The sequence below is a fragment of the Calidris pugnax genome, unplaced genomic scaffold, assembly GCF_001431845.1.
Source record: "Calidris pugnax isolate Ruff unplaced genomic scaffold, ASM143184v1 scaffold19, whole genome shotgun sequence".
Taxonomy (NCBI): Eukaryota; Metazoa; Chordata; class Aves; order Charadriiformes; family Scolopacidae; genus Calidris; species Calidris pugnax.
In genome coordinates this window covers 64715-78147 of record NW_015090775.1, presented here as the reverse complement: position 1 = coordinate 78147, position 13433 = coordinate 64715, and the positions used below count along the sequence as shown (strand labels likewise).

The 13433-nt window shown below is 40.4% G+C and overlaps 1 protein-coding gene across 5 annotated transcripts in view; it reads left to right on the top strand.

Annotated features, from left to right (window-relative positions):
• APBB1IP (amyloid beta (A4) precursor protein-binding, family B, member 1 interacting protein) overlaps window positions 1-13433 on the top strand; it is a 77120-nt gene that overhangs the window by 30783 nt on the left and 32904 nt on the right. For all 5 annotated transcript variants that reach the window (XM_014946288.1, XM_014946295.1, XM_014946313.1 and 2 more), the window contains 3 exons: window positions 5152-5229; window positions 8434-8593; window positions 10035-10156. In XM_014946288.1, coding sequence (XP_014801774.1) covers window positions 5152-5229; window positions 8434-8593; window positions 10035-10156 — 360 coding nt within the window. The remainder of the gene's footprint in view (window positions 1-5151; window positions 5230-8433; window positions 8594-10034; window positions 10157-13433) is intronic.

Here is a 13433-nt window from a genome sequence, read left to right as displayed (position 1 = left end):
AGGAAAAGCTGTTCAGTTGTGTGAAACTCAACATTTGCTAGGAGACTGGGTGCAAGGCTGAGCACAGGAAGTACCTCTCCTAATCCCAACACAGAATCACTCTGCTCTTCTTGGTCTTGACTTTGAAGGGAAGTAACAAAAACCATCTGCAATATGGGACAAATACACTTAGGAGGTACCAAATTTATCAGTAGGTACTATTTATAAACAGCTGGTTTAGCTGTACACTAAAATTTCAAACTTAGCACAGCCTCCTCCACGTTTGTGTTTCTTGCAGAGCTGTTTTAGCAACTGAAATAAAATCTGATATTTGTATTGGAAGCATTGGAAGTTAATTTCTTTGACATGAGGTTGTGGAGAGAGAGGGAGATGATGTAAGAATTCTGCCCTGCCACAGCCCTGTGGGGAGAATACGTGCATTAGAAGAGTGATGCAGCCCAAAACCCATGAATCTGAAATCACGAAAGATCTGAAAGTATCTCTTTCAGTATTCATATGCAATAGTAACTATGATGGAGAGAAGTTGTTTACGTTTAGGGATGAAAGATTTTAGGGAATATGAAAAGTGCTCTGTCAGCCCATGTAGAACTGTACTGGTCAGTTCTGCTTAAAACCATGGGTGATTAATTGTGGTTTAGAAATCCACAGAAACGGAATGTGAATCACCTCAACATCACTGCTGCTGCTGTGTTTAACCTCATACAGGAACAGAAAATTTGGTAGGTAGGGGACCTTTCTGATTTTACAAAAAGTGATTCACCAAAGAAAGCTTCATCTGGTGCATAGGACTTTTCAGTGCTATTTGAAGAGTGAAGATCATAAATGTGGGAGGAACATTGCCATTTTTCTGTATCTCAAAGATAATCGTTAACTTCCTATCCTAACATTTTGCAAATGTTAACATTTGCAAAACCAGTGGCTAGACAGCTTCAGAAGCTCAAGTCTTTTATTTAACTAGTATAGTTGGTATAGCAGAGATGCTATCAAGTTCTATCCATTGTTTTACAGGCACATCCCCATCTTGTTTTAGAGCCATGACCTTTAGGGAAGTAGTACCAAACTTCTAAACAGTCTAGTATGGAAGCTGAGAAAGTATGGTCTCAGCTGGTTAGGTGGGCTGAGATTGACCAAACTGCCAGACTCAGGGGATAGTAATCAATGGTTTGCGGGCTGGTAACAAGTGGGATCAACACTGGCACTTGTATTTAACTCTGTGACCTGACTGATGGCATAAAAAAATCATCTTCAGGTATGCTGAAGATGCTTTTAATTAAGGGCACTGACAGACAAGATGAATGGTAGCACTTCAGTGCACAGTGACCTTGAGATAGGTGAGGATTGGGCCAGCCAAACCCTCAGAAACTCAGTAAAGTACAAGATTCTACACCAGGATGAAATAACCCAGTGCATTTGTACAGGTGATAGGCTGAGGAGCAGCCCTGCTGAAAAGGAGATGGCATCCTGGTGGATGCCACACTGAGTAAGAATCATGAGTGCAAGGTCATCTCAGTATGGGAAACTGGCCTGCGTTGGAAGGAGCAGAGCCAGCAGACCAAGGAAGCCATTATTCCTTTCTAGTAAGGCCACACCTGGAATATTGCACCCCGTTCTGGATGTGGAGATATTGGAGAGTGTCCAGAAGAGAGCTACTCAAATGGCCAGGGGCAATGAGGACAGGCTGAGGGATCTAGGCTTGTTTAGCCTGACAGAGGAGTAATCTAATGACAGCCTAAAAATACCTGAAGGGTAGCTGCAAAGCTGGTGGAGCCAAATTCTTTCATGGTAGTGTTAAGTCATATAACAAGGGGCAACAGCTACATGTTGTAGCTGTGTGGTTTTGGACAGGACATTAGGAAAAAACCTTTTCAGGCAGTGGTTTAGCACTGGAACAGGTAACCTAGAGGGATCACAGTTTCTCTTCGGAGATTTTCCAAACTTTGCCAGGCAAAATCATGGCTGACCTGATCTAGTGTTGGTGACAGTCCTGCTTTGGGCAGGGAGCCAGGCCTCCCTTCCAACCAGAGCTTTTATGATGCTGTGATCTAAAGCTCACTGAAATCAACAGTGCTGCACAGTTCTTCCCCTTCAGTCTTGGACTGAGCTAATTCTCTGTTAGCTGGCATCCTGCATTACCTGAGAGCCAAACAGATATCAGGCTGAAAAGATGATATACTTGCTAAACACAACTGGAATTCTATATGCAAAAACGTAGCTGGAAGTCACTTCTGTCTCCCTCAATTAAAAGTGTTCCTCTGAGACTGTGTGCTGAGTTAAATCTCTAGCAGTGGTTTCTGGTCTCTTTCCAGATACAGGGAGAGGGCAGAGAAGGGTGGGAACAGGAGGTAGAGAGATTTTGAGGGAATCTGTCTGCAGTAGTTGATTTCCTCATTAAGGCACTGGTTCTGTTTGTTCCCACAGCCCTTGCCTCATTTTTTGATACGGGTTGTATTCAGATGCTGATGGCATACCCATCGTGTGGCTTACTCTCCACAGAATTGCCTGTAGGGCTATTACACAAGTTGCAGTATGAATGATGGAGGTAATAAGCATTTAAAATTAATATGGAAAGAACTGATTTTAAATTAGCATTCACCATTTTAGTTAGTTTTTCCTTTGACGTGACATGTCTCTCAGTAGAATGAAATGCAGCTGTCAATGGAATGTATTTTGTTTCATCAAAATCCATGTTCCTGTTAGCCAGGATTCTTGGTAAGTGATTCTTGAGCCAATGAAGACCAATGTTTTGCTTAACACTTCTGGTTGTCTGTAGTCAAATAAGCATAGTGTTAATTATTCTCAGTGCACCTCTGATATCAAGACTCTATTCTCTAACCTTTAAGTGTGCCAAAATTAAGAAGTACAGCCTTTCTTTCAGGGAAGCATAGAGCTGTCTCAGAAGTTTCCATCAACTCTGACGTTTCTTTTTAAAACTGTCCTTAAGCTAAATAAGGCTTCTACGTTTTCTGTGACATTATCTGGATGACTTTTATGTGCTTCTGTTTGAAGATCCAGAAAACGCAGTGATGATACTGTAGTGGAAAAACAAATCTGTTAGCCTGTCAAAACATTTCTTTAACAGTGCTAAAATTTTGCATCCGATAGCTTATTTGCTTTACATCGTTTCCTTTTTCTACATTAAAACAGACAAAGGTTATGAAAACATGAAGGCTTTCAGGCGGGAGCTCTGTTGCACAGATTTGTACAATGTGTGAACTCTGTTCAACACAGGTCACATGCAGATGAAGCCCGAGTTATACCTTCCTAAAACTTTCAGCAGAAAACCTACCCCCACCACACTCAACCGCTTTGGTTAAGATGCTTTTTCCTACTTCCTTCAGAGGGGAGTTCTCAGATGGTAATGGGAGGGCCACAGTGTGACTGTGTGCTCTTCCCTCTGTAGGACAGTCAGCCTTACTGTGAAAGGAACTTTTGTCCAACAGCTTCTGGTCAACTATAGAAGCTATTTTTGGATTCTCAAAGTTCAGCATCTCTGAGCTGTACTAATGCTAACTTCCATACCTGTGTGGAAAATAACTGATTGTCTGGTATTTATAGTGGAGAATTTGGCATCAGCAAACATGCTTGAAGCCATGTCTTTTAGGTTGCACACCTCACCTTGTATTTTTGACATCCTAAAGGATGCTAATATCTGGGGGAAGCAGTGATAAAACAAAGGATGTTTAGTTCAGCGAGAGGGATGTCTGTCAGGAGTACTTTAGTTATGGTTGAACCTGCCTCAAAGCTTGGGATGAGTAAGATGACCTTCTTAGCTCTATTTTTTGCTATGATCCTATGTTACCTCTCTAAGAAGGTAGTGGTGGCAATGCTTAGTTAGGCCTAGTTTCTTGCAAGTGCATCTCCTGTGAGTGACAGCTATTCTCGGTTTTTCTTCATCCAAAGACCACTAAACTACAACTTTAAGGTAGAAAATGGAGGCTGAAGGTAACACAGAAAAATCTTGTCTGAAGCAGGGCAGGAACTTTCTCCCAAAGCCAGTGACTGGAAGTTGGGTTTGCCTGTGAATACCGTAACACAAAATCCTACCCCTTTAAAACAAAGGAAACTGCAGAAGTAAGAGAGTGGCAGGGACAGTAAAAATCAACAAAGATAGGAAAGCAATGACAAGACAGTCTTCAGTAGGGGGAGCAGGGATTTGAAATTGGAAAGAAACCAAACCCTCCAGTAGTACTAACTGTCCAAGGTAGCCTCAGTAACCACAGTTATTTGCTGTCCAAAGTGTTCTTTTCTATTTTTTTTTATGTGACTGGGAGACTATGGGAACATGGATGGCAAAAAGAAACAGTCACAGTCTATAGACCAGTCAAAGAGGCAACAGTTGGCATTGGCATCTGGGACGTATACCTAAAAATCTCAGTGGCTGGGGATCCAGAGTCTTCTTGGATCACAAACCTCACTGATACTAAGAGAGGGGGCATGATATTGGTACAGCTGCTTTGTAAAACAAAGGCCAGGTGGTACCAAGATTTTTAGGAATCTTACTGTGGCATTCAGCAAAAGCTGGAATGAACTTGAGTGCTCTATTTAACTGTGTCTGTTAATATGAATAGGTCTATTACTAGAATAAAAGCCATGATACCCTTCAGTTTAAGGAGGTGTTCCTCACAGTACGTGTGCGTGCAGTAAAAGCTCATTTGTGGCAAGGGAAAGAATTCAAGTAAATGAATGTACTTAACAGAAAATATAAAATTATAAGTGGTATAATTGCCAGCCAAGTTTTCAGTAAGATCCTAAAAACTAGTGCTTTTAACCCTATTGAGAGGCAAGTTTTCTTCGAAGCAGCTGCATCCCCAGTGCTGTTTCATGCAGATCTTCCTTCATCTTCTCTTTTGTATCAACTGTAGCCCATATGGAAACAGAATAGTCCAGTTTTCAGGCATTCCTGTAGCATTTGAGGAACGGATCAAGTAAGAGCTGTATGACTGGGCAACAGAAGGAAGCATTGGACCTGTAAATCAAAGCTTTGGCTCAAGGGTAATAGCTCAAGGAAAGCTGGTGATTCCCTGTAACTGTGAAGTTCCTGGTACAAGCCTTATGTTCTGGATATAGATAACAAGAAACAACTTTTTTCAAGTAAACATAAATTACTGGCCTTATTTATCAAGACATATACCAAATATCTTGTCTTTTCAGGAAGAACGAGAGGCACAGGCTAAAGCTGATAAGATTAAACTTGCGTTGGAGAAACTGAAGGAAGCCAAAGTTAAAAAGGTGAGCCTTAAAATAGTGAAATGCTACCATAAGAGCTACCAGCTAAGTATCTATTATCATTCCTCTCAATAACAAACTTCTTACTAAAATTGCTAGGCTCTTTCATATTTTATCTGCAAATTGAGGCATCTGAAGATACTATGTAGAGCTGTCTTTGTCAAAGCCCACTGTTCTGATAGGTTGCTTTATAGAAAGTGGAATATACATAAAAACGTTGCTTACTTATTCTGTGCTGATTCCAAAAGTATTAAACTTTTCTTCTACAGTGGATGGGGATTTAGCTAATCCCAATTAAATTAATGAGGGTCGTCTTGCTAAATCTTTTGACAGCAGTGCAGCAATGTACAAGGATAATAGAAGTTATTTTAGACCAACAAATTGGAAAGCTTCCAGCTCGTGTCTGCACAGTGCTGCAGTGTCATGCAATTATGCCCGCTCATCCTAAGCCAGTGTTCCAGCTGAACTCAACAGAAGCTGCAGATGTTCAGTAACTCTGAGAAATGAATGTGAAGAAAAACAGTCATGACCTTTCAGTCTTCCTCAAATAGGAGATGGGAAGTGCTGGAGATCAGAGCCCATAGGGCTTCCCAGAAGAATTGAAGCTTCCAATAAATTTGAGGGTGTCCAGGCTTGAGAGGGTTCCCACAGAACGCTTTACGTTCATGTACAAATTCTACTTCTGAGAGAATGTGTTGGGAGGATTTCTCTAATGTTGTCTTTGGAAAGCTCTATAAATAAACTTTTGACTGCTCATTGGTCACCTCCTTTTCCTTGCAATGTTAGCAATTCTCCTTTGGGAGGAAACATTTATTTTGAAGACCTTTTTTTTTTTTCCCCACTTTTTATTTTTTTTTCCATCCTGAATATTTGGAACCATAGTGTAGAAGGAAGCTTAATCTTCTCGTGGCTGTGTCACTATAATGAATTACTATGTCATTCATGAATGTAAATTGACTAAAAAATTGTTAAGAAAACTGGTCTTCTCTCTTTTATGAAAGTGGAAGGCAGAAGCCAGGGAGGATGGTGAAAAGCAAGCTCACAGCCCTGGGTTTCAGGAGAGCAGACTTTGGCTTCTTCAAAGAGTCCCATGGGATAAGCTCTAGAGAAAAGAGAGGCCCAAGAAAGTTGGTTAATATTCAAGGATCATCTCCTCCAAGTCAAGGGAGTTCCATCCCAACGAATCAAGACCCACAGAGATGATTATGAAACTGGAGCATCTCTCTTACGAGGCTGAGACAGCTGAGGCTGTGTAGCCTAGAGAAGGCTCTGGGGGTATCTTGTCAATCTATAGAAATACCTGAAGGGAGGATGCAGAGGACAGAGCCAGGCTCCTTTCAGTGGTGTCCAGTGACAACCAGAGGCAAAATAGGCACAGACTGAAACACAGGAGATTCAATCTGAGCATCAGGAAGTGCTTTTTCACTGTGAGGGTGGCTGAGCGCTGGCACAGGTTGCCCAGGGAGGTTGTGGAGTTTTCCTCCTTGGAGATACTCAAAAGCTGTCTGGACAGGGTCCTGGAGAATGGGCTTTGTCAATCTATAGAAATACCTGAAGGGAGGATGCAGAGGACAGAGCCAGGCTCCTTTCAGTGGTGTCCAGTGACAACCAGAGGCAAAATAGGCACAGACTGAAACACAGGAGATTCAATCTGAGCATCAGGAAGCGCTTTTTCACTGTGAGGGTGGCTGAGCGCTGGCACAGGTTGCCCAGGGAGGTTGTGGAGTTTTCCTCCTTGGAGATACTCAAAAGCTGTCTGGACAGGGTCCTGGAGAATGGGCTCTGCTTGAGCAGGGGATTGGACCAGATGACCTCTGGAGGTGCAGCCAGGCTCCTTTCAGTGGTGTCCAGTGACAACCAGAGGCAAAATAGGCACAGACTGAAACACAGGAGATTCAATCTGAGCATCAGGAAGTGCTTTTTCACTGTGAGGGTGGCTGAGCGCTGGCACAGGTTGCCCAGGGAGGTTGTGGAGTTTTCCTCCTTGGAGATACTCAAAAGCTGTCTGGACAGGGTCCTGGAGAATGGGCTCTGCTTGAGCAGGGGATTGGACCAGATGACCTCTGGAGGTGCATTCCAATCTCAACCATTCTGTGATTCTGTGAAGAGAGAACACGCTTATTTTTAAGCAGTCAACTATGACCACATGAAAATACCCTTTTTCCGCAAGCATGTAGATTATGCATGTACTTCTCTATGATCTGCACTGTGGCTCAGTTGATTATTTTAAAGAGGAAGATACTTACAAGGGTTGGAATCAAAGCAAGTTTATGGCTTTTCTTATATTTGCTGTTACTTTTCAGAAATAGTGCAGATACTCTCTTGAGGATCATCACTCTCTGCTACTACCTTATCTTTAACAGAGATTGTCTCTATGGTACCAAAGCTTCTTATGCACACATTTTAAAATGAGGAGCTATTTAAACAAGACTATATGGAGAAGTCCTCCCAACTCACCAGTTTAGTTCCAGTTTCTATGTACAGATCCTGTAGACAATTTTTACTCTGTTTTCAATCTAATGGAGCATTTTAAGTACTTTCTTTATAATGTGTTTGCAGTTCTTTATCACGTTTTATGCACTTCAGTGTTTTCTTGCTTAGTTCTTCTCTGAAGAAAAGTGCACACTGTTTCTTTTTTAATAAATACTTCATAGTAATAGTATGAAGAAATAGTGAGTGTCTTAGGTGAATTTGGTCAATATAAGTAACTCATCTCTTTGTTTATTGGTGGGTGTTGGACTCCTGCCCATCTCAGTACAATCTGATTTCAGGTTAGTCTGTTTACATGGCAAGATTCTCCCATTCTTTTCTCATTTAAAACTAAACTTTCTGCATTTCTAGCTTGCATTAAGGGACACACTGTCCTTTTGTACTTGGTTTCCTTATCTAGCATTTTCCTTAATTGCACGTCTGGTAGATTTAGAGAAGAGATTAATAACTTCTGCATTTTCACCGTAGCAATTTCACCTTTCCTGAAGTCATGCACAGGACAAGGTTCAATTTCCTTTTTTGAGAAAATGTCTTTATTTTGCTGGTAATATAATGTGAAAGCTTCCAAGCTGTTTCACTCCCGCTCACTGTGGGACAGGGTGCCTTTGGATCAGTAATAACCTTCAGCCTTAATCTTTCTTATCTGTGTTAGCAGATTTAGACTACCCTTTTACTTGCTTTGGAAATTAACTGACTCTTCTGTGACTCTGTGCTCAGCTTGTTGTCAAGGTGCACATGTACGATAACAGCACAAAGTCACTGATGGTGGATGAGCGTCAGGTGACGCGGGATGTTTTAGACAATCTCTTTGAGAAAACCCATTGCGACTGCAACGTTGACTGGTGTCTGTATGAAATGTACCCAGAGCTGCAAATTGGTAAGTGGCGTAGTGACAGAGCATATAGCAAATAGATATAGTGCATCCTATGCTATTGGTAATCTTGAAAATATAAATAACTCCTATGCTATTGGTAATCTTGAAAATATAATTAATAATGTTTCTCCTGCCCTTATAGTAGACATCCAGTTTTGACTTTTTTTTCTGGTAATAATAATTACAAAAAAAAGACCCTCCTGAGGATAGTAAGATCGTACCTTTTATACAAGAAAAGCCTGGTATTGAAAATGAATAAACAAAAGTATATGTGGCAAAAATTAGTGTTAAACAACAAATGTTGCAACCTGAGAATTATTTTACAGCTATCCTGGACTATAAGATACTGTTTACCCTTCAAGCCATTACTTGGGGTTTATATAGTGCTTTATGTTTTCAGTGCATTGCAGAAATATCAGTTGCTAAACAAAATGTGTTATGTTGTTTGTGTTTTAAAAGTTACTGTGTACATGGGAGCTGGCCCTGAAGCTAATCTCATTTTGTGAATTTAATTAATTCACAAAATTTAGTTTTGATGGGATATACTGAGCCCTGCCCCAATACTGATTTTGTAGAAAAATGCAGTTTGGGTCCTTCCAAAATTACCTGTCGAATTAAGCTCAATTCCTTTTCCTTCCAAGGGGGGTTTATGTGACTGTTCAGCTACTTTACACAAGTGAATCCGCAGAAGAAGAGATCAGAGTTACCAAACCACAGCATACGCTATGGCTTTCCTGGGTGGAGGATCTGGGTTCAGATCAGCTCAGGAAGGGAGAAAGCTGACATGGGGTCTCCCACATCTCTGGTGAAGTGTTTAACTGCAGAGAAGCTGTGTGAAACATCTATCTTCACATCAGTTCTCAGTCTGTCTTCTTATTTCCTCTATTGTGCTATTTCTGTCTTTAAATATAGTTGCTTGAAACAAAACACTTTATTTCCAGTGTACAGAATTCTTTCTGCTGACAAAAAGCAATTTTTCATTTATTCTAATAAGTAAAAAGACAAGGGAATAAGGTTTTACTCTTTATTTTTCCAATTAATTAGCTGGAGCAAATATATAGCCCTCCAATCATACCACAAACCTTAAAAATCAAAAGCAAACAAAAGCAGAAAGCCATTGAGAGACATGAGTGTATCTGTCTACTTCTAGTGGGTCACTGTTTCCATCCTTTTCAGTCTTCAGTCAACAGCACAGAGATGCAGGAGGAATCTAGGAGCATGTGAGAGCTACAGAAGGTATCTTGTGTAGCTGATTTGCCATTCCACATGACACAATTTTCACGTGGTTTTGCTCCCTTCTGTGCAGTAGAAGAATAGTGCTGGGCTGTCCAGCTCTGAGTGAACATCAGCTAATAATTACATTCTTACCCAGGAATTTCTGCAGCCTCAGGAGAGGGGAGAGAGAATGTTGGAGTGTCTGACATTACCTTTTCTGTCTCTCCAGAAAGGTTTTTTGAAGACCATGAAAATGTTGTTGAAGTGTTATCATACTGGACTCGAGACACTGAGAATAAGATTCTGTTTTTGGAAAAAAGTGAAAAATATGCCTTATTTAAAAATCCCCAGGTAAGCGAATATGGTATTTGGATAAGAGTCTAAAATTATGTCATTTAGTCTGTATGCTGCCTCTTGCAGTAATTTGGTTTCAGCTCTTGTCAGTTTGGAATTTGTGAAAGCAAAACTTGTACTTTCAACAAAAAACCCAGAATGTTGAATGCAAGGATTTGAAAATTAGTGCTTTCTGTTCTTTTCAGATACTATTCTAAAGTCCCATCTGCAGTGGTAAAAAAATGAAGCATGTAGTTCTCCACTGCTACCAGCTGTTGCCTAGGCACAGCTCTCAGAACTGGGGTGAGATGGCACACCTGTGAAAACCTGGCCTTTGTCATTATTACAGTTTCTCGCCTGTTTCTACTGATGAAAATCAACATTTCCTTGAAGGTCCAGTTTTTGCCAGTTGTACCTGAAGCTTCGTAAAGAATATATGCTGAGTACTACAAAGAGTTTATCTGTATTGCATTAAGACTAGGGAGAAAATTGGGGGAACATTAACTTCTGCACACTGACTTTGTAAAAAGAGGGTCTGCATACTGAATTGTGTCAAATTATTTAGGATAGGTGTATACACAAGTGATTTATTTCTTGTGATATGTGGGCAAAGCCATATTTACAAACACCCTAGCATGCACAGGTGATGGATTCCGGAGCATGAGATCTTTTCCCCTTGTCAGTGGTCTGTTAGCTCGCTGAGCATCTGGTTTGTTCCCAAGAGCAGCGAGAAGAAAATGAGCAATTCAGCATTGCCGAAAAAAATAAGCCAAATATATAATTTGGCAGCAAATCTCACCAAGCTGCTCATTAGGAAGTGTTTTTTTTAGAATGAGCCAGCGTTTCAAATAAAACCTGCAGAGAGGAAGTTTCCTTCATTGACATAAGAAGTATCCACAGTCAGGGAAAGAAAACTTATCCTGCAGTGTACATGGATTGATGCTAATTTTTAACATGAAACAGCAAAGCCAGGTTTGGAAGTAAAACATACGTGATGGCCCAAGATGTCATACTTTCTAATACACATAAACATACCTAGCAGCAGAGGTTTGATTGTACATTTGATTCAGACAATAGTAGTGTTATTTGGGCAAGTGGCTTAGGGCAAGGCTGTGAACCATCCACAAGATGTAAATCTTTGAGGAAGATTCTGGGCATTTTGATGGCAATAAACCTTAGAAATAAACATGACCTAAACCAAAACCAGAATAAGAGTGTAGCTGTGTCCTCCCATCTCAGGACATGCTGAGCTTGATCTGGACTTGTCTGCAGTCCTTCAGCCCCTCTGTGATAAGCTCTGAAATGAGCAGCCTAAGGAAACTGGATCAGTTATGGCTATCACACTATTGAAATATTTTGCCAGTAATAAACTGTAACCATCTGTCAGGCTTAATAAGTACAGGCAGACAGAATAGTACAGTCATATTGGCAGTTTGTCTTTTTGGCAGAAAATAATCAGTATGTACAGACAGAGCTCACGGTAGATAATGAGACGTGGTAAAAGACATGATCTGGAGTGAGACCCTGAAAAAGTAAACCAAGCAGAAATGCTGTGCTGCTGGGGGGCCGGGTGTGTGATTACCTAACTAACTGCTTACGGAAATGATGGTGTAACCAATGGGAAACTGAAATCCAGTGCTCTGATACTGTGTTCTCAGTATATTCAGCCACCTCCTAACTCATTTTGTGAGTACAGAAATTGCAAAATGCTCTTTTTGACACAGCCAGCGGTGGGAACGCAGCAGCAATTGGATTCCTTGTTGGTCTTAGTGCTTATTCTGTCAGAGGTTGTCTGTGGAGATCTTCCAGTTTTGTAACTTGCAGATATTCTTCTGGAAAAAAAAGAGGCACCTTCCAAAGGTGGCTAGGTGCCTACAATTTATTCTTAGACAAATTAGTGGTACAAAATTTTCATTACAGCAGTTTGATGCAATTAAATGCTTTTAAAAATCTTATAAAGACGTCCAGATGCATTGCTAAAACAAATGAACATCTGGAGAAGGTCTGTGACCAATGCCAATATTCATTGCTTCTTTCTGTGAACTAGCTGTATACCTGGTATAGATTAAACACCAATTAATTAAACATGTTTCATTTTCTAAGGAGGAACTGAGGTTTTGAAATGCAGGATTCATCCTCTATGTCTGTGCTAGCAACGTGCTAATGCCAGTGGCTCTTTTTGAAGATTGTCATTCTTGTCATGCAGTACTCTAATGTTTTTCTGTGGCTGTGTTTCTGAAAACAACTTTTTAAAGTATTTGGAGTACATTTTAGAAAAAAAAATCTGAAAAATCCTCAGGTGTTCCCCTCTTCATGAAGACAGGCACACATTTGCTCTTTCCTCACTGTGATATAATTCACCCTGCAGGGAGCTCACAGTAAAAGACCTTTCCATGGATGGCATCAGTGACTCAGCTACAGAGGTGGAGCGTCACAAGCCTGTGACTAAAGAATGAAACAAAAATACATATTGGTACATGTGCAAATAAAGAAAACCTTTATAAGAAAGGTGATGCTTTGTCATGTGGTTGAGTGATAACGGTGCTTGACTCTTTAAAGGAAAGGTTGTCAGGTCTCAGCACCTCTTTTCAAGAAGCTTGAAAAATAATTCTCAGCTAAAAGAGACTCTAAAAAAAAAGAAAAATGTAGGAAATGCTTTTGCTTTATTTAAACAGTGTTATTTGTAGCTGAATCTAAAATCCTGACTGTAAGTGCTGGTCACACTCCTAGAACACTATATTTGATATTTTTTTCTTACGTGGGTTTTGATTTCCTGTGTTTTTATTTTGCTGGTACAAGCAGACGGGATGAATTCAAACAGTACAGGTGACATCACATGCATGTGGGGCTTTTTTGGTTTTGTTTTTTATTATTTTCAGATAGCATTTATGAAAATTAATGAAAATCTGTACAGTGAGTACTTTATGCTTCTGCTCCCTCATATGTAAGACAAAAGCAAGAGCTATACTTTCCAACAGAGAACCCATACACTGAATTGACACTATTTCTTCTGAAAAGCAAGAGTACTAAACAGTATGAGAAGGAGGTGGAGTAGGAATTTGTAATGTCTTTCATAATAGGACAGTTTCACACTTCAATATTTATTTTGAAGTCAGTGACATTGGGCTAGTATCCACCAGGAGATGGTTTTGTTTTTCACCACCTTGGCCACCTTTATGAATCAAGGTTTTTCTTTTGTCTCCACCGTTACCCAGTGAAGGAAATAGAAGGGTGACAGGGAGCCTGATTGTTAAGTGAGCTAGCAACTGTGCAAAGAAACAGAAGTGAAAAAAGG